The sequence below is a fragment of the Sardina pilchardus genome, chromosome 2 (genome assembly GCF_963854185.1).
Source record: "Sardina pilchardus chromosome 2, fSarPil1.1, whole genome shotgun sequence".
Classification (NCBI taxonomy): domain Eukaryota; kingdom Metazoa; phylum Chordata; class Actinopteri; order Clupeiformes; family Clupeidae; genus Sardina; species Sardina pilchardus.
The window spans coordinates 31,552,481-31,574,322 of NC_084995.1; the positions used below are offsets into that span (position 1 = coordinate 31,552,481).

At 42.9% G+C, this 21,842-nt stretch overlaps 1 protein-coding gene across 1 annotated transcript in view; it reads right to left on the reverse strand.

Moving 5' to 3' along the window:
• Window positions 1-14,694, reverse strand: part of LOC134099171 (voltage-dependent R-type calcium channel subunit alpha-1E-like) — a 54,145-nt gene extending 39,451 nt beyond the window's left edge. The window contains exons 1-4 of the mRNA XM_062551966.1: window positions 14,595-14,694; window positions 7,687-7,941; window positions 5,383-5,488; window positions 4,739-4,878 (exon numbers count right to left, since the gene is read on the reverse strand). Of these exons, the coding sequence (XP_062407950.1) occupies window positions 4,739-4,878; window positions 5,383-5,488; window positions 7,687-7,940 (500 nt within the window). The 5' untranslated portion in view covers window position 7,941; window positions 14,595-14,694. The remainder of the gene's footprint in view (window positions 1-4,738; window positions 4,879-5,382; window positions 5,489-7,686; window positions 7,942-14,594) is intronic.
• Window positions 14,695-21,842: the final 7,148 nt, after the last annotated feature.

Here is a 21,842-nt window from a genome sequence, read left to right on the forward strand (position 1 = left end):
TTAGTATAACATTACATTACTTGCTATGTAGCGGACAATCGTATCCAGAGCCACTTGCAGTGAATTGAACATCTTACACAAAAGATGTGACTGCGGTCTCCACAGGTCTCTGTAGATGCTGCTGCCTATACACACAAGCCAAGAACATACCCCGGTGACACTGCAATGTACCTCCAACATTCCACCTGTTTCTAAGTAGAAAAGTAGGTGGTTTCTAGGTGGAAAAATGTCACTGACACTTCCACGTGGTTGTATAACCATCAATGTTGGACAATGAGGCCAGTGAAGACTGGCAAAACAACAGCTGAAACTAGTGGACAACACTATCTGTGAGACACAAAAATCATGTAAACAAGCAGACAGCTAAAAACAGAGAAAATTAAAAACACATACTGTATGTATGAATACCACACTAAGACAGGCAGACACACACAAACACACACACACACACACATACAATACTAATTTAACCGAACATAATCTTGCTCTGAAGCTGCTGTCTTGATGCCAGATGGCTAATGAATCACTCATCCACCCACTGTATCAATTATTCATCGTGGCTAAAGAGCAGCTATTCAGCCATTTAGCTAATCGCTAACAAAGAACACTAGACGCACTGGGTCAGAGCAATCCTCCATGCCACGGCAGACTGGAGGCCCTAGAACAATATACGGTATTCCGACACACAGCCTCTGCAGGAGATGAGTAAAGGAGGTGGGTAGTTGTGCTGCTACTGTAAGTCCCTAACAAGGGCAGTGGGAGCCAAGTCACTTTGGGGGCAGCCGTGGTGTGGGGGCAGCCGTGGTGTACTGGTTAGCGCATCGGGCTTGTAACCGGAGGGTTGCCGGTTCGATCCCCGACCAGTCCACCACGGCTGAAGTGCCCTTGAGCAAGGCACCTAACCCCTCACTGCTCCCCGAGCGCCGCTGGTTGGGCAGGCAGCTCACTGCTCTGGGTTGTGTGATACACCTCACTGTGTGTTCACTGTGTGCTGTGTGTTCACTAATTCGGTTAAATTGGGTTAAATGCAGAGAACTGAATTTCCCTCACAGGATCAAAAAAGTATATATTCTATTCTTTCTATTCTCACGACATCATGAGAACCAATACAAAATAACTACGTGTTGAATTGTCTTTAAAGGTGTCGTGTACCACACACACGCACATAGACACACAGACACACACACACACACATACTGTACACACACACACACACACAGACAGACAGACACACACACGCACACACAGATCACACCATAACAGCCAATACAAAATAACTACATGTTGAATTGTCTTAGGTGTCGTGTACCACACACACGCACACAGACACACAGACACACACAGAGAGAGACACACACACACACATACTGCCCAGATTAGGGAGAGGAAAAGATTTTAATTGAACGCTCGGTCTCTGAGGGGCCTGCTCCAGCGATTCATTAATTTCTGATGAAATGAACGCCGCGAGCTCTGGCCCACTGGCCTTGTTTGGATTCCTCGCGGGGCATGGTGACACATGTGTAGTTTTCTTTTAAGTCTGACTTACTTTCTCTCTGTTGGACGAGGTCGAACATGTGTGTTTTAAAGTGAAAGTGTGTCAGATATGTGAAGGGGGAAAATGGGTTAAGCTTAGAAAGTTCCAGATATATCTTTATATATCATATGTCATCCAGTGCTCTATGAAATATTTGCTTTCCCTCTCTGGAGATGTTTACTGTATGCAGTCTTCATGAGGAGTGATATGATGGATAGCCTCCCATCTACTGGGTGTCCTTCTGAACATACAGTAGGGGTATCGAATGTGCTGAAACACCTCACTCCCACACTGTAGTCCACTGCACAGGACGGAAATATCTGCTAACTGTGCTTGAATGTATCGCAAATGACCTCTCCCACACTGACCCATAAATACGCCTGTCGGGCCGGTCATCAAGCAAGATGACACAGTTTCTCAGTCACGCTTTCAAGATTTCAAGATTTCAAGATTTCAAGAGTTTTTATTGTCATTCCAAACAACCACTTCAAGAAGTGCAGTATGGAACGAAATTGCGTTGCATAGGACCACCATAAAAACAGCAATAAAACACCATCAGCTAGAAGAATACAAGAATACAAGTTTTAAAATAAATAAATAATCTATGATGTTGTAAAAATATATATATATATTATAAATAAGATAGCTAGCATTTTAGGATGACAGATATTGATGACCCACACATACTCATACATATCCATATACATATATCATGCACACATACACACATCCATCCATACATACACATACACCCACATCCATACACAGATTATAGTGTGGAACTGTTCAACAGTCTAATTGCAGTTGGGAAAAAACTGTTGCAGAACCGCGCAGACCTACTCCCTAGGCTACGATACCGCCTTCCTGAGGGCAGGAGAGAGAACAAGCTATGGCAGGAGTGTGTGGGGTCCTTGGTGATTTTGCTTTACACCTCCCATAAAGGACACGAGCAACACTGCACCCTCCAATACATACAGTACAAGTATGCCTTTTGATACAGATGGAACACACAGAAGCCCTATACAAACGGGCCTTCTGAAGACTCCAGAGACACAAGGAATGGATTCCGACTTAGTTATAGACTGTTCCAAGTAATGAGATCCTTTGGGTCAACAGGCCTGCTCTTGGAGTACTGTAGGTTGATATCATGGGGGATGCATGAATAAATATATTTCACGTTACAGTATACTTGATCATTATGTTTATCCTTCTGAATTGATGGTAGCATCAGACTTGAACTTTTCTGTAGCTAAATGTATCTTTATGCTGTAACATGCCATTATTGAAGAGCTATGATACAAGTCCACAAGGTCCAAGAGGTCCAAGAGGTATATCCAGGTACATCCTATTAGTAAGAGTGATTACATATGTCCTCATGACTCTTAAAGACAGATGACCCATGAAGGAGACCAGATAAAAAAAATAGTCCTGGCATGTAGCTCTGGACAGATGACTCCCCTGACGAAACTACACTGTACAGTGTCATTCATATCCACGGTAACATAACTGTTGACAGGTCTGTGTGTACACAAGAAATGCATGCCGAAATGGTATCTATATTAACAGGTTTCAAGATTACACTTAATTTAGGCTAATCATGTCATCATCATTCTACTTCATTATCACACAGCTTCAAGGTTCAATGTTTCAGCATGGACTCTTAAAATGTTTCTGTATCCAGATAGGGACAACACAGCAGACACATTCGCTTTAAGAGTGTGAGAAAGGAAGAGAGGCTGTTGATACTGTCATAGTCCAGTGATGGAAATAAGACACTTTTTCATATTTTCCTAACTTTGCTTTTGAGTGGCATATGGATATTTAATTAAATCCTCGACATCTGTTCTAAACATTAGCGATTCAAATTCTGCTGTGCCAGGTACAGTACAAGCAGCATTCTGATAAGAGACCTGCCACAGAGAGATGCAAAGTGTCTCTTGAATAGTGATGAGCTCCTCTCTTCTCTCTTATGCTCGAATTATGACATTTACTGAACTTGAGAAAGACGTATAGAAAACATGGACACCCTTCCACACTGTTCTGACTCGCCTCTCATGAGCTCATACAGTACACGGCCCCCTCAGAGCAAGAGGCATGCAAAGCTACTCAAACAGCAGGTCCGTGAGAATGGGAATATTTTTCAAATATCTACGCTTCACCAAAACGAGTTGCCTTTCTCACACTGTCCTGTTTATATAAGAGTAAGATCTGTGGGTGTCGAAGGCACTGTGATTCATCACATAAAAAAACAACATATTTGCTCTCATATATGCACTTCTCCCTGAGTTGGATCTTTTAATCCGACTACACGGACGGCACCGCATCGCGGCCCAAGTGAGAGGACTCGGTAAACGGTCAGAACTTAGTTATGGTGTGTTATGGGCTCTTTCTCTCTGCTCTCTGCCTCTCTCATGAGATTAGCAGAATTACATGTGCTGTTTATGCACTGAGGGACCATGGAGGCAGTAAGTAACAGGTTTTAGACATGACTGCCAATCCACTTATCCACCCACCTATCTGCTGCCTGCCCCTACAGTACAGTGCATGATGGAGGCATACAGCTCCTTTGGAATGCAGGACGTCGACATCAGTCATTCGCTCTCTTTCTCTCTCTCTCTCTCTCTCTCCTCTTCCTATCCCTCTCTCTCTCTCTCTCTCTCACTCACACACACTCTCACACACACACACACACACACACACACACACACACACACACACAGACACACACACACACACACTGTAAAACTAGAGTCCTTAGTTCTCTCTAATGTTTGATATTTGTGAAGTACAGATAGAGGACCGCAAGCTTCAGTTTGCTGAATTTGACCATTGGATTACAATATCATATTGTACCTTTCAGCAGCAAGAACAACTAGTAATTACTTCACAAAGCACTAACCCGTGATCCCGCAAATCTTCACTAATGCCAAATCTCTCTTTAATGGAATGAATATTGACAACCGTTACAAACTAGAGGGTAGTGCAGAACAACCCAACCATCCTGCACACCACTGTGTTACAATTTCAAAGCCTCCAATGCACTTTTGGGAGCCTCTATTATAGCTGTGGGGCCTCCCTCACACTTTCTAATTATAGCCACGCAGGACGGCCTTTAGCGCTCTTCAATGGTGGACCGGTGGATCACATGACTACCTCGCCAACACACACTCGGTCTGGGTAAAAAAGGGACAGGGCACTACTAACCCGCTGAGCACCACAATGAAGTCCATAACGTTCCAGCCGTTCCGCAGGTAGGAGCCCTTGTGGAACACGAAGCCCAGGGCCACCAGCTTGATCCCAAACTCGAAGCAGAAGATGCCAATGAAGTAGGGCTCCGTTTTCTCCTGTGGGAAGAAGAGACACACACAGCCAGTTCAACACTGCACAGTATCAGAGGCTGGACGTTTCTAGCACATACTGTATGTTTGTGACACAGCAGAGATGATAAACATACGCCTGTAATAAGGTACAACATAGCGCTGATCAAGAGTGTGAGGTGAGTCCAGCTGAGGCTTTAATTAGTGGTTCTGTGTGAACCTTCGTCCCTCTTTTCCCAGGCAGAGATGTACTGAACAGGTGATTTACTTACAGTAGACCACCATACAGACTTCTACAATCCAATAATAGAGAGGCAGTACAGTGGAATGGCATAGAATGGCAGTAGGGCCACAAGCTCACAGCTGCTCAATGCCATATTGTATTATGAGATATTGGACTGGAGACCAACTTACATTTCACTGCTGAGACTTATGACACACATATTAAATATTCATGGACGATATAATAAGCAATTGCCATCGGTCATGCAGTTGCTGTTATTGCATGTGTTGTAAATGTGTTTTTCTCACCAGTCGTTTGGACATGGGTGTCTTGTCCTCCCCAGGGAGGTGCTGTTCCAGGGCGAGCACGATGCAGTTGGCAATGATGGTGGAGAGGATCATGTACTCAAACGGAGTGAGGGCAGGGGAGTTAAGGCAGGTAAAACACTGTCCTTTTTTGTCATGGGAACAATGTCACTGAGGTCAGATAATCTGACTTACTGACACACACACACACACACACAGATCCCCCCATACACACACACACACACGCACACACACACACACACACACACACAGACAGACACAGATCCCCCCATACACACACACACACACACACACACACACACACACACACACACACACACACACACACACACACACACACACACACACAAGCACAAACAAATCCCCAAAACCAACAGATTCGAGTATATGTGAGGCATTCAAGCAGTATAGTATATTCAAGCAGTGTGTGAGACAGTTATGTTGTAACTCCAACACATAAATCATTCTAAAAACAAATAGGCACCCTGTGTTTCACAGTGAAGGGGGACCTCACTAACCACCACCAATGTCCTAAATAACATCATCATGTCAAATTAGCAGTGAAATCCTGATTCCTGTGCACCTCTTCTTGGAGTCACTCACAACAGATCAACACATCAGAAACCACTCCACACACCACACACCACACACCAATCACACCATTAACAGGTTGTGTGTGAATATCTGTGTCTTTGGGGCAAAACTGTTCTGTCTTCTATTATTAATTCCTTGTCTTCAGCTGAAAATTGTGTCATTAACTCACTAAGGGGGCTTAAAGGGGGCTTCTGGGATCCTGGGTGACTCATATTGAGAAGCCCACATGGGCTAGGCTGCGAGTGGTTTATAAATAGCCAGGGCTGAGGAGGACTCCCATCCAATCCACTTCATCCTGACCAGCAAACCCAGCAGCAGCAGCAGTAGCACACAGCAGCATCCCATCAGCAACTAACCTGAGAGCCTCCAGGAGCCACAGCAGCACACATAGGAAAAGACTTACAGTGCCTCGCCTAAGCCTTAGAAGACCTGATCTTGAATCTCTCTAATGTTGAAGCGTCCACCATTTAAAGTCTCCTCATGAGATGATGGATGGAAACTGTAGGCCAATGAAAAGGCAGTCGTGGGTACACAGGACCCCATACTAACCCTGCTGAACAAACAGATCTCTGTCATGCCCTGGACTGACAATTTGGTCACGCACCAGAAATACAGCATGACCCATTTGTAGCCTGCGGCACACATCAGGCCAATTGCTGACGGGGGAAGAAGGCATGTTACTTGGCTACACGGCTCGCTTGACCGTTTCTAAAATGATGACCACATGTGCTCTGCAATGCAGAAAAAGCTGCTCTCCCCTCAGGCTCCACCTGATGGGCCACTGCAATGATGAATCACTGATGCCGCTGATCGGGAATGTCTCAGCATCTCACCTGACAGGCCTGGCATGGCATGCAGAATGGCTAAGATAGACAATAACTTTGACTGTAGGAAAGGACACATTAAAAACCACTGCAATACAAACTACGGTTGTAGAGTGACTTTTTCTGTTCAGAGAGGCCTGATGAAGTAATAATTCTGATAACAAATGGAGTCATATAATATATGTGCAAATTGAATGGCCATAATTCTCTTGTATGATTGTATGTTATCTGTCTTGTGTGACTGGGGCACACATGACACTAGCAGATATTTTCTAATTCCATGATGAATCAACACATCAATAAATGTTTCAGTATATTATTATTCACCATTCACTTTCCATTTTGAGCAACTATGCTGCCTTCCTTTCAAACCTCCCCCGGATCTCACACACACACACACACACACACACACACACACACACACACACACACACAAAGCTAGATCAGTATAAGATAAGAAGTTCAGAGTAACACGATTAATGAACATTAGTGTAGCCTGGTGCAACATTGCATGTCTCTGTCTAAAAAGTCTTTCGATTATTCTTAGCATTATCCTACAGTTACAGCTCACAAACTGTCAAAGTCATCATATTTTTTAAGTTTCCAGGTTTCGGTGAACATTTCAAGAGTTGTAATTAACTACTAACTCCTTAATAACTTTTGGAGCAAATGGCCGTGTAATGGCCGATATACACAGTTAACAGCGGTGGCTGCGCTGTCCATGGTGCTGAAACCTGAATTCAACGGTAATCGCTCACTTAGTCGCATTATCACAGTACCCCCAAACGCCACATAACCTAGTTGTACATAAGGTAGTTGGCAACAAAGAACAGCAAGGTCGATATCCTGTCTAATAATGAAAGGATATGGCCACTCTATGAACCGTCTTGCATATTTACGGATGATGTTGTTCTCAGCAAAAATGAAAAGGGACCTGTTGACAGTGAAGCAGTTCTGTCTGACTGGGATGGGATTGTAAAGGGCCATAGTGCGAGCCCGCTGAGCTTTTGCTTGTTTCATTTCGCCCGTCGATTCTGCGTCTCCCTGACCTTCCGCTGCGGGCTCCGTTGCACCCTCTCCGGACTCCATCACATTGGGTACGTCCTCCCCAAAACGGGCCATTCTGCCACATGAAACGGGGACAAAAAATCAGGGGGAAAAAGTCTTCAAGATTTTAAAAAGACAAGCATCAGGTGAAACAAAAGACGAATAATAGCTTTAATCCATAGTCAGCGTTTCCTATTCTGACTGTAGACCACTTCTTAGAAAAACTAAATGTGTCCGATGAAGTCCTCATAATTGTAATCCGTTTTCAGGTCCTTCATTGCAGAACGGTCGCACAAACCACACAGTGTCAGAAATACAAACTATTGCTCCATTACTGAAAATGCGAAACAACGCTGAACGGACAGCTGCATTTCCATGCAAGGGAAACACCGAACCGGTGCTATTGCATAAGATTCAAAGACAATCCCCCACAACACTGTAGTTTCCAACATCCCGTGTATGGAGAACACTAGATCATGTCTTTCGCGACAGCGCCCTCAACTATAAGAACTCTTAAAACTCCACTTAACAGCGTAGATATTACACATTTTAACAGAATCGAATACAGTTTTTTTTACATAGACTAGGAGTTTCAGTTGTTTTCGACGAGTTGCCACACGACTCCTCTTCTAAACTTTTCAGTCAGCTACAAAAGAAAAAAATAAAATACTATGCTGCACGCTCGAAGAGACAATAGCCTACGGATATTTTACAAAAAATCTAAAAAAAATATATATATGATCAAAACAGTAACACGGCCAGCTTTCGTGCGTTTGCGATACAGGCTTCGAACACTCGCGCGTTGCCACCGTCACCTCCTGCTCCTATCCTCTGCTTTCTCCCACGTACCTCGGCAGAGCATTTCCCCGGAGGATGAGTGATGAAAAAACCGTAACCATGGCGATACATTTGGACCAGTGAAGGATACATCAGTGCTGACATTTTTTTCTCCACAGCATTTGCATCATATACGCCAAACCACACAGATAGTAAACCACTCAGCAAAACTGTTTTTAATTGACTAAATAGGGGTGTCCATATAGGCTTGGCGAACTACTGCGCAAATGCCTTCATTAGGCCCACACAGGCAATATAGACCCAGTTAAGTAACTTAATTCTTTGACTGGCACATTTTGTCATGATAAAAACAAAGAACCAGAACAGATAACAATTGTTTTACGAATGACACAATCGCACACAGATAAACTGAAGTTTTCCCAAAGTAGCACACTGCAACTGGCGTCGTCTTCAATCACTGACAGTGGCGGCAACACGCATATCACTTGGGCTATTACTTGTTCCTGCTGAACAGACATGTACATCTGTGAAGAATATTGCAAATCAGGTCATTGTGCCGATAATAGGCCTACATATTTAAAATAGATCATGAAATAGTTCTTAAGTCACTCAGAAAAGAAGTGAGCTGCTGTATCAAAAAAAAAAAAAAAACTATATGCTGAAATAGGAAGTCAGACTTGCCCCACTAATTCTAAAGCAATTCAGTTAAGTCGACTATCATTAGTTCTTCTCCCAAAATGGCCAGTGAATAATTACTATGGGCTAAGTAAAGAGCAATAGTGATTCCCTTGCTTTGAAGTTTAAGTTATATTATGCTAATATGTTAATATCACCATGGTAATATCACCCACTGCTAACATGTGGGTTGTATCCTGGCATGTACAGTACAACCATGCCTGCATTGAATCATTTTGTGTGGGTGTCCACACATTTGTAGCGATCAGGGGGATTTTCAAGGTAGCAAACCAGAATTTAAAGTGACAAGCAGTCAACAGGCACAGCATTCAGTCTGATAATACGGCAAAGCCGAGTAGTTTACCCAGCAGTTACAGGGTTGTGTAGACCAGAGCACCAAACATGTTTGGCATAGCCCTGGGCTGCATGATATCACTGCCACATGGTGTTGCCACCTCCTGCAAGCTACACAACGGAAATAAAACACCCTTTCTTCTCTTTCCTGCTCCATAACCTGACTCCTGCAACTCTTTATAAGTCTCCAGTCTTGGTAACTCAATGATTATTTGACAGTGCAACACAATAATATCCACAGTGGGTTGTATTCTCTCATTGGCCTGTTTGCCACGCTTGTCAGTTAAGCTTATTCTCCCATCTGCACTTCTGTTACACTCATAGCACAGGGGTTCAGAATTAAAGGAAAGCTCCAGCCGCTTTCAACTAAGGGCCCTGTTGTTCAAGGTCACTGAGTACAATCGATAGGACAAAATATCGGTGTCAACTCTGAGTTATCACGCTTGTGGCAAGCGCAATCAGGCAGCTACAAAGCTTTGCCACGGGGGCAGATTGTACGTAGACTGTGCCTTAACAGACTCAAAATGTCATTCCAAGTGCTATGCAACATGAACAGGATCCTTCCGAGACTTTAACTAAGTCATTGTGGAGAAACAGTGTAACTCCAGTGTTTGCTTCCTGTAAAGTCTATACTAAAATCAAACTCATGCCCTTTATCATTTCCACTGACCCCACTAGCAAGATAGCTCAAGCTATGTAGGACCGTTTTTTCATATTTTTTGTTCTACCAACATACTCTGTGACCTTGAACAACAGGGCCCTATGTTGAACTCCACAACAAAATAACAAACTTACATGGAGTAATAATGTATAAAACCATACCGCAGTGTATTTCTCTGTGTGTGTGTGTGTGTGTGTGTGTGTGTGTGTGTAAGTGTAATTGTTAAAGCCATTTAGATACAGGCAAGTTAATCCTAGGTCCACACACTAGATGCTGGTCCCAAACTGATTTAACGCACACATGCACACCTCTACAATGGTGATCATCGGGATCTGAGCAGCTATTGACAGATGCCAGATTTCACGCATCAGAATTTCATGCAATTTAAACCACTTCAAGATTTTGGAACAAACTTTAGGATACAGTATGTTAGCAAATGGCAAGGTGTAAGCACATCAAATTTTAAAACTGTAGCTGAAGCGTTTCTTGAGATATAGGCCTATAGAAATGTGCAAATTGCAGCGACTCCCCATGAATGAAATTTCACAAAACTTGGGTGCATCCAATAAAGTCATATATTTGACATGTAGTGATCCTACATGTCAAATCTAATGCAGTTAGCACCCTATCATCTATTAAAAAACAACAACTTTCTTTATAAAATGAGTTTCTTTTTTCCTCAAAGTGAGATGCTCCCACTCATTTTTTGAAAACAAAAGGCATAGCAGAGCTATATGGGTTCTGTATACGAAATAAGGTCTGTTAGTACTACACTTGGCACTCCATAGCCATTCTCCCAAGCACCCGTGAAAACATCTTCAACAAACATTTTTACATAAGGAGCTCTCTCTTCTATGGTGACAGTCTCAAATATTTGTTGATTTCTATAGACAACATTCCCCTTTCTCTCCTCTTAACAGTTGTTTCCATGGTGACAGGGCTCAGTTGAATTTCTGCTATGTTCTTTTCAATTTGCCAATGAAAGTGTTGTACAATAGAGCAACCTCTTCCTACAGAATGTCTGCTTCTTCCTGGGGGCAAATGTGGTTCTAGCACGGAATGTCAAGGTTTCTATTCTTCTTTATGGACAGGAAGCTGAGGGAGGTTTTCAAGGAAGAAGGATTTTCATCTCTTCTGCAAGGGCATCTTCAATGCAATAACATTTTCCGTGTTTAGTCCCATTGAAAGGAAGGAACGATAAGAAGGGTATTTCCATATCCGATTTCAATGTATCTCTGTGTGCAAATTGTTTGGATAACCTATAGTGTTACTGTTGGCTACTGTTCACATCATGAAACACAGAATGCTAAATAGTATAACACAACTTCAAATAAACAAGACCACTCTAAGAAAAGGACTACAGTAGGTCATGAAACTTGGCATCGGGTGAAATGATCAATTTCCTTTGGAAGAACAAAGATGACAAGGAGACCACACTTCCTGAGACGCCTCCTACAACCTCCTACTCTCACCTAAATATTTACTCCTGGATATTCCCGGGAGAAACGCCACAAAAAAGTACGTTCAAAGATGAGAGTCCAGTGAGTTGAACGGTTATCAGCACACGAATCTCCAAATAACTCTGAAGAGCGTTTATGTAATTGTCGACAGGTTTTCACCTCAGCTCTGATTAGAGTGGCTTCAGTGTTTTCTTCCACTTTGTTACCTGGCAACAGACTCTCTCTATCTCGGAGTTCCGTCAGCATGGTCCTAGCCGAACCAGAGGCTTATATAAACACACATGTTATAATCACAATCTAAACCCAGAGCAATCTTCTAACTCTATCACATTTCTACACATTGGGAATTTGAATTATATCTGGTGGTTTAAAAATGCCTTTAATTCATTCACAAAGTCGTGAGGGACATTTGAGGTATGTGTCTAAGAAGTTCTCTTGTCTTTCCCTTCATTCCAACACATTCCAGCAGTGCCATCTGTCTGCTTTTGAGGAGGGACTTGAATGAATTCTGAATATCATTTTGGCACAACATGGAAAATAATGTGGTCTTATTTCCATGAATCAAGCAGTACAATGCCAATGCCACTCCCATTTGAAGCCTGGCTGTTTTAGGTATTTGAGTGTAGTTTCCATTCTTTTATTCATCAAGTACATTTCAGCACACATTTTATGCCAACAATGTCTTAATAGTGGCTCTGAAAATAATTACAGAGTGGAATGTCTTTTTTAAAAAGGCCCTTTTGGCAGTTATTATCTGTAAAAAATGTGGCATATGAATTGGAAATGGGCTGTTATGAGGACCAGTATTTAAAGAATCAAGTAATTGGAGATGATCAAAACAGCTGTACAATGTTGTGTGATAAAACATCTTTGCAGATCTTTGCTTTCTGGCCACACTGCAAAACTCTTTCAACTGAGCAACAACAGCTGCTTATGGCTTTTCTGTGCCATAGCGTCCTCTAGTGGACACAAAGAATGACACCTCTGATTTATTTCTTTTCTGCAAGAGCCATATTAGCGATGTCTGTGTCCCATTACTTTTGCGTCATCCACGAAACCCTGACAGGAACACATCATCATCATCAATCATTCAATACAGTCGCAAGACATTACAACAACAAAAAAAAACACATACACACAAAGCCATAAATCAATTTCCTGTCTTTGAAACGCCTCTGCCCACATAGTACTCATCCTCCAGTGGTGATTATCTGTGAGCACCCTTATCCCCTCAGTCAACAATGATAATTCCTTCCTGTTTGAGTGTTCCTACGTTTATATGAAAGAGAAGAATGGAGAGCAAGAGAGAACCAGAGAGAAGGGCACACAGAGAGAGAGAGAGAGAGAGAGAGAGAGAGAGAAAGAGAGAGAGAGAGAGAGAGAGAGAGAGAGAGAGAAAGGGGGTAGTTGTGGTCCTAATCAGGTGAGAGGTGTGGGGGAGGACATAGCTACTGTACTACTGCAATGAACTGCTACTCCATATCAAGGTGACAATGTTGCCATAATCAAGGCTCACGCTCTGAATCCAACCGACAGCAGTCTTCGTGATTCACTCTCATTTCCTGGTCAGTCTAATTGGCAGTCGAAATGGCGCAAGTTTAAGTCTTTCATTCAGAGACGGCGTGACATGTGTTCACAGCATGCGGTCTAATGCATGCATCTCCCATGTGTGTGGGAGGCATGGAAGAGTGACAAGACCAAAAAACCCTCTATTTAGACATATCTATGGCCCATGTCCCGAAGCACACAGAAATCCGCTGCCACTGGCACAGATAAATAACACACCATAACTTACGGTGACAATAATACTGCACCTTAAAACATTAAAAATGTACAGATACTATCTGATATGATGACCATGACAAGCACGCCTCTGTGAGCTCTAGCTGGCATCTGAAAATGCAACTTACAGTACAAAATGAAAGAAGAAGAAAAAGGCCGCATTTTGCATACAAAATGTGTTTTATGCAATACACATGTTTTCTATGCAAAGTGCAGCCTTTTTTCCTTCGTTGATGTAAACATATACGTTTGGTCAAGCACTCTAAAAAAGACTTTTAAGAGACTGGGTGAAGCCTGCTCCTACCACACAATTCTCTGAGTTACAAATTGAGAAATGCAGTCAAGAAATATGACTAATATTACTGTATGGAAATCAGACATCCACTCATAATACCTACATACAGCTGTGAGTCACAACAACCTAATTGGCTAACTGGCATAAAATGACTCTCTCTTAATTCCCCTTAAGAACAAGAATGTGTGTTTATAATATATCAGGTGCCACATTAACAGTTGTTTTCATACCACTACACATGCAGTGACATTGAATATTTAAGCTTGAGTATTATATTGTCACTCTACATCTTCTGAAAGATAAAGATAATGGATTGATTGACCCAGCATATGCAATGAGGACTGATTGGCATATATATTATTATAGACAACTGTAAATCACAAGGGAAAAGTTTACACACATAAGATCAACTTCTTCTCGATCAAAATAAATATGGCGTTGTTATTATACAGCTAGAAACCCTGTGCCAGTGATTGCATGAAAGTTCGTAAAGGTAGGAGCAGGCTTCACTCAAGACTTATAACTTTTTTAGAGTGCTGACCAAAGTATAGACTATCATTGAAAACAAGAGATAGGCTGCACTATGCATAAACAATCACCATTTATTCACACACACGTGTGAATAAATGGTGATTGTTTATGCATAGTGCGGCCTATCTCTTGTTTCCAGTGATTGCATGCGCCGTGTAGTGTAGTGTACTCACTCCCATTCCTTCCTGCGTGCCTGCGGCGTGCTCTGGATCTTGTGCGCCTGGTGCGCCCGCACCACGTCGCGCTGGTCCACGATGCCCCCGCGCCGCCGCATGATGCTGCCCGGGCTGAGGGGCGGCGCGCCGAGCCCCGTGGACGCCCCGTCCCGCGTGTACGCCACGTCGAAGGTGGCGGCCCGAGGCAGCAGCGGCACGCTCCCCGAGACGGTGGGCGGCACCTGGAGGGAGCAGGAGCGCGAGTTGGGCGTCAGGCCACCCTGCCGTCCGGCCACCCGCCAGGCCTCGGGCTCGGGCAGGGCCAGGAAGGAGCGGTGGAAGGTGCCCCCGCTGCCCCCGCTGCCCCCGCCGACCCCGGCTCCGGGCTGCTGCGGTCCGCTGGGGTCTGGCCGAGGGGAGAGGGCACCCTCTGACCCGCCGTGCATCTTGGCAGACTGGATCATCTCACCATGGTGCTGAGAGGGGCGAAAGACAGACAAGAGAGTCTTAGAATAAGTCTATAAGAAAATTAATTTCCATGTTCTATTGGAAGATATGCAAGATACAAGGAGAGTACTTAAACCTTCAACACTGAACCTCTTAGGGTTGTATTAAGACCTCTATTGTGAACCAAACAATGTATGAAATGATGTGCTGATGGAATAATATATATATATATACTGTATATTTAGATATATCATGTATAACTGACACTTTTGCATGGTTTTAATTAACAAAATCTAGTTATGTATATTAGCGCAATAATTCAGCAAAAAAATGCAACAAGAAACAAATAATTACTTCCTTAAACAACCATGCCTGTGGATTTTTTGACTCAATTGACAAACATCAGCTCAGTCCAAGACACGCCCACTGACGGATTCATTCAGAGCAAACACACAATATGTGTAGTTATTGAGCCTCTTGAACAGTTGAGCTTATAGGCTCTCCTATGAGCCCATGCAAGAGCCCTTAAATGTCACATTTAGCATATTCTTGTACATAGTGCTATAAGACGCTTTCAGAAACAGCCAACCGCTTTGAAAGGGGACTGAGCTAGTTGATTATAGGTATACTTTGATTATAGTGCAATGACATCCAGCTTCATTTAAACACTTGGACAGCACATGCCAGAGTGGTGTGTATGGGGGCAATATACAGTGCATGCCATAATGTTCTCTTGGAAGTACAATGAATATGAAAGTCACAGCTGCATGACTCACTGCTCCAGCTGATATTGGCAACAAATGTCCAATAACAGAGCATGCATGACATCATGGCGATATAATTGTTAACGTGGACTGGATGCACTTGCAGCGTACTGTGTTCATTGCATTTCATGGGTCCCTTGTATGTGTTGCACACATGTTCCTTTGGAGCAAATGCTCCTTCAAATAAGTGGTCCAAACATTTGTTTGTCAAAGTTAACAGCCCTCTGTCTCCTTTGTGCCTGTGCTTTCAAATATTTTTTTCTTTTTTTTTTCTTCAAGATGCATCGCAAATGTGCTGAAAAACATTTTGGACCACATTGCTCCTCTGACCTCCACGTAGAGCTGTTTGGAGTTGGAGTTCAGTCATAAACAGATAGCAGTACCCTGGGGTTCCACTAAGCAAGCAACAGAAAAATGATGCTGCTGGCTGTATCTAGGTGGACTTGGGAAAAATCTCCTGACATTACTTTGGCAAAGCTTAGCTGAAGAAGAGGGTGGTGGGTGTGCTGCAGGGAGGGTGGTGCTGGTGGAGGGGACTGGCTTTAAAGCTAGCAGCAGCCAAAAATGCTGGCCTCGACAGCTTGTATGGGGATGTCTAACATACTCTGTATTTTTGATACCGACTCAAAATGTGAACACTTGATGAATATAGCATTAGTACCGTCATTAGAGTGATTGTTGCTCGGGGTACCGACTAGATGCTGGTAAAACTAGATGTACCACAGAGCAGTACATGATATGACCACCACATGTTTTTGCCACTTGCTACACAAAGCACATTCATAAGTTCATAAAGCACAGGGTCAAGCTCCCTCCGCTACAACTCCCCTGCAACTCTTTGTATACCTCAAGACTTACATCCTTTCTCCTTGGTTAATCAATGCAAAACAACAACATGCGTAGTCTCAACTAACTGAGGTGCTTGAACTGTAATGCAATAACACAATTATGTGCAATTATTACTGTAATGTACCAAACTACTGCAATATGCCAGTGTGTGTGTGTTGATGTGTGACTTGTGTGCACGTGTGCAACAACAGAAAAATGCATGTCTGTATTAACATTTTGCGTGTATGTTTGCCGCGTGTAATTGTGTGTCAGTGCATACTTGTGTGCCCTGCCAATATGTCTGTGTGTGTGTGTGTGTGTGTGTGTGCATCTCTGTTTGAGAGAGTGTGTGTACTGTACGTATGTACTGTGTGAGTGACTGAGTGCATGTGCGCCTATACGTATACTGCCAGTGTGCATGTGTATGTTTGCATGTGCCTGTGTATACCTGTGTGAGTGTGTGTTTGCATGTGAGCCTTTTTTGTCTGTCAACCTTGCTTTTGCCCGGACTATGTGTGGGGTAGCTCTTCAAAAGGGACCGTATCAGCCTACTGAGGCTACATACATGTGAAGTTTCATGTGCCACGATGGTCTGGTGTCCCAGGAATTGTTGACTGAACAATTTCACATAGTGAAATTTAAAAAGAAAAATGAAAAAAATGTGTATGACTGTGCTGTGCCATCTAGCCAATATCTCTTATATCCGACCAAACTCCAGGGGGAAATAATGTTACTTGCCCCTTGGCCGGCTTGAGAGGGGAAAACACAGTTAAACCACTGTTCACACAGCTGCTAGTGTCTTCTAAGGAGCCATGTGCGATTCCTCTATCATCCCACACTGTAACCTGCCTGACCATTTGAATGGGCTTTTAACACTGCCATATTGCACTACTGAAGCAGACCAGCTTCTGATTCAACCTTATAAGTAGCTCATCTACAATTTCAACCAGCACAAAGAAAAACTCAGAAAAGACTTCAGATTGGCAGTCAGAACAGCAACTCCTGAAATCTTTAAAGGCACCCAAAATATGGCATTCTCCTCATAACACCACCAGCACTCATTTACCTGATTTGAAATTTGAAAGGATTTCCATTCATTTTTGTAGAGGTCAGAGAATGGAGATAATTCAACTCAGGGCCCTAATTCAAATGCCAGGGAGAGAGCAAAGTCTAAAGTCTATCTAAAGCTAATTTAATAACTATGCTAAATCTATTTGCAACTGTAATACCATGATCAAATCCTAAGCACAAACCCTGGTGGTTCAGCTCAAAGCCCTAGTTAAAAAGAACAGGAAGTCCGCACACCAGATAATGCTCCTCAGTGTCAGCTCAAAGCCCTCACACGCCACATGATGGCTTTAGATCATGTACAAGACCTTTTCTCATCGACTGACTTTGCACTTTGCTCAGCATTTAAATCAAGGGCCTCAGACTCCACTTTCAAAATCAACTTCGGATAGTCGGGGGACTAAGCTCATGACAGACCATGCTATTCCACTCGCTATGTGAAATATGTATCAAGCCTAAAGCGTGCCAGAGCATGCCAGTGGAGTGTGTGGTGGGGGAGAGGTTCATCACTGGCCTTCTCACATATGAATTACCGTATGATCACAAGAAATAAGATGACGAGGCCAAAAGCTTGAGGCTTTTTAAAATATCTGTTAGTATCTGGAAGCAGCATTTAATAGCTATCAAAGTGACAGCAAGATAGGAGAGCGACAGCAGAAATGGTCCAAGGCCCAGGAACACTTGTCGCCCTACCAATAAGTGTAGAAGTCCCCTCCTCCCAGCAAACAGTACACCTCTTGCCTTGCTTACCTTTCACTTGGCTTATTACCATCTTACTTGATTTTCACATGATCTACGCTGTCGCATGTAGTATTTTTGTACAGTCGGTGGCCCAACTCTGTCCTCTTTTGGTCTCTGTTGTTGCTACCCAGTAAGTCCCTGCTGTTTTCTGTATTCATTCATTGTCAGAGATTGAGCAATTATACAGGCTAGGGGATCATGACCAGGGTCTCAGAAGGTCTCAGACTTCTGAGGCTCCAAGGCCGTTTCCAAGGATGTCTGGGACCACGCACTATGGATGCACACAGGCACATCTGTGTCCAATGTACTCGAGCTTTACTGCTGTGAAGCGCACCTGCCATCTCAATCGTTCAACCACAGTGTTAAATCACAGTGAAAAAAAAATATTTCCATGTACTGAATGAATGCATGAATTTATTCATTTATTTTAAAGGCAGAATTTCCTCTGCCTCTTCATGCCAGTCTACTCGTTTATCTAAACAGCGATTCCTGCCACGGTCTTGGTTGTGGTCTGAGTCTCTCCATAGCCCTGCTGGTTCGTAATCCAGCCCGTGACATCATATTGCTCTAAGACTTCTTTTCAGAATGTTTCAGAACAAAGTTATTACGATATGGATGGCTGGATTGTCTTATAGTCATCCTTCAGTGTAAATCACTTAACTCCTTTTCCTTATCAACAATATCCAGACCTGATGTGCCAACAAGTCTTCACACTTCACAACAGCTCTCTTAACTCTTCTCTCCATCTTTATGCTACAGTAACTGTCCAGCTGTAAAATATATGCCATTTATCTTTATCTGTCCATTAAAAATCAACCTAATTTATGTATTACCTGCCACCAAAACACTCTCAGCTCAAATCCCTGACTATCAACACTTAAGATCCAAATTCAGCACAACTCTAACTTAGATGCGAACATGACAATAAAATGGACACTATTTATTTTCTCAGTCCTTCTATCCAGATAGATGGCTGATGTAAAAGATCAGCACTTAAATGGACACTTGTGCAGCGACTGATTCGAGGGCATTTCTGTTTTCAATTTGCAAAGCTTCAACATTGAACTGTCTGTCTGTCTGGATCACTGAAAAGCTGTGCCGGTCCTCAGAGTCTGAAAGTCTCAAGGATGTTTCATTTTACCCCCAAAAGTATTTTAGTGCCCTCAAACTAGAACATGCATTCATGGTTACCTACAAATGTCAACCCATTTGGTCAAAACACTCTAACCTCCCAATAACTGAACTTTTCTTTAACGTAAAAAGGCTTTTAAGAAAAGCCAATAGGTCACTTCTAAGAGACACTATCTCAATCATAAAGCTCTCTCCGAAGTAAGACCTAAGGTATTAGGTATTCTAACGTGTCTTCGTTTCAAATGATTCAGATCATTCTGAGCAACACAAGACTACACTGCATTTATCAGATAGACTAAGTAACTCAAAATATCACTGAAATGTGACATTAAAAAATTGTCATATTTTCAGCTGAGGTCAGGCAAAAAAAAGGGTGGAAGGAACTGAAATAAACAATTTTGAAGGAGCCATCTGATTTGATGTGGTACTGTATTTGCCATGGATGCAAAACGTGCCAACATGGATGAGCGGCCGGCGGAGGCACTTGCTTTCAGCATGCCGGAGATGGTGAGACAGAGGCAGCAAGGCCATTGCTATTCACCTGTGGCTGAAAGGAGCATTATCAGGAGTGGGTGAGAGGAAAAGTGACTCACTCATCATCAGCGGGGCTCTTCTGGCCGAGTGTGCTGGAGGAATGACAGAGAAATTGCCTGTCTGCTGCTGCTGCCGCCGTAACCCACCACTGTCGTTCCTATAAGACAATCAAGCCCCGAGGTTTAAGGAGCACATTGTCAATTGCATGCATACTCTGCAACAGCTGACAGAGTATTTGGCATAGTAGGCTACTAACAAGAGGGGGGAAATACTGGATTTTCCCCCCTTACAGTGGAGAAAGAATTCAGCGGGTAAGTACAACAGGTGTCTTGTTCATTGGCCTGTCAGAATCATGAATCATGCTATGCCCCCACAAAATGGGGGCTACAACGAATAATGCAAAATGCACAATTATGCATGTCAGCATATGCAGGTGGCTGCCATTATTACTGAAGTGATAGTTAGATCAAGCATTCAGCAGTGACACTCAGGTTGAATTCAATGTTCTAAACCTTGAGTAAAGACGAAACGAATTCCATGGGGGAGGATATCTTCATTATCATTACAAACGCCACTCTGTCCCCAGATTGGCACTGTGAAAATATGTGCCTTGCATTGCCTTCGGGAGAGAAGCAGAGCTTTTTGTGTTCAGTTACACCCCCACATAGCCAAACTGATCCAAACGTCAGGCTGTTTGTGATTATGTGTCATCGTTCGTTTCTATTGCAGACATTATTCTGCAGTCTTTTACACATGAAAGTAAGCTAAGTTAGTTTGTAAGTGTGATACAATTAACCACTGCATCAACCTGGTGTGGGTTTAAGTAAAGCCATGAAGAATGATCAATTGCACTATATGGTGAGTCGCAAAATTCAAAGTGTCCATGCAAGGAGCAAACAAAACAAATATCTTGTAAGTAATAATAATAATAAAAATTATTAATGCTGAATTTGAAAATGCAACACAGTATTCCACACTCGCCCCTTTTTAATGTCCCAATTAGACCAGGATAATTATTCAACGACTTCTGGCGTCGACACAAAGCACGCTATTTGAAGACCAAACCATTCATTCCACTTATCATTGTTACTTTTTAACCGCGGTTCTCTAAATTACAATATTTATGAGACCGCTGTAAAACTTGAGGGCGCTCCTCAAGTCTGTTGATTTCTGCATCTGTCTTTGGAGTCTAACACAACAAGAACGCAGTGACTCAATTAATCAGCCCAAACCAAAGCATCCTACAAGACACCATTTACATCACCAGCCAAAACATTCCCGTAGCGCTGAACACGTAAATTTGTAATTTAATTAGCCTACCTAAAAGTAAATGCAGTGCGTCCGTCTTGCGTTGTTATACGTCGGGGACTTGAACTGTTTCTTCGCTTCCTACAATATGTCTCAAAGAGTAGATAAGCCAGTGTGGACTCCCGGTGAGAGGTGCCGAGCCAGTTGCCAGGTATAGCCTGCCGCACGAGGATGACAAGCGGCTACAAGCTATTGTAAATACCAGGCACAGAAATGATTCATGAAAACGCCTCCAATCTCTTTCACTTCACGTGTGATGCCAACGCTCTGGAAATTATGAGAGCGTACTGCGACAAATATTCTGTGACCTGGGGCTATTTAGTTTAAGATGACAGTTTTGCACTTTAATGTATATTTCGTGCCTAATGTTAAAAGTTGGTTTGTTTTGTTTGCCTTCTGAGGATCTGAGTGGAGAACGGTTTTACACATTTCATTTGGCAAATCT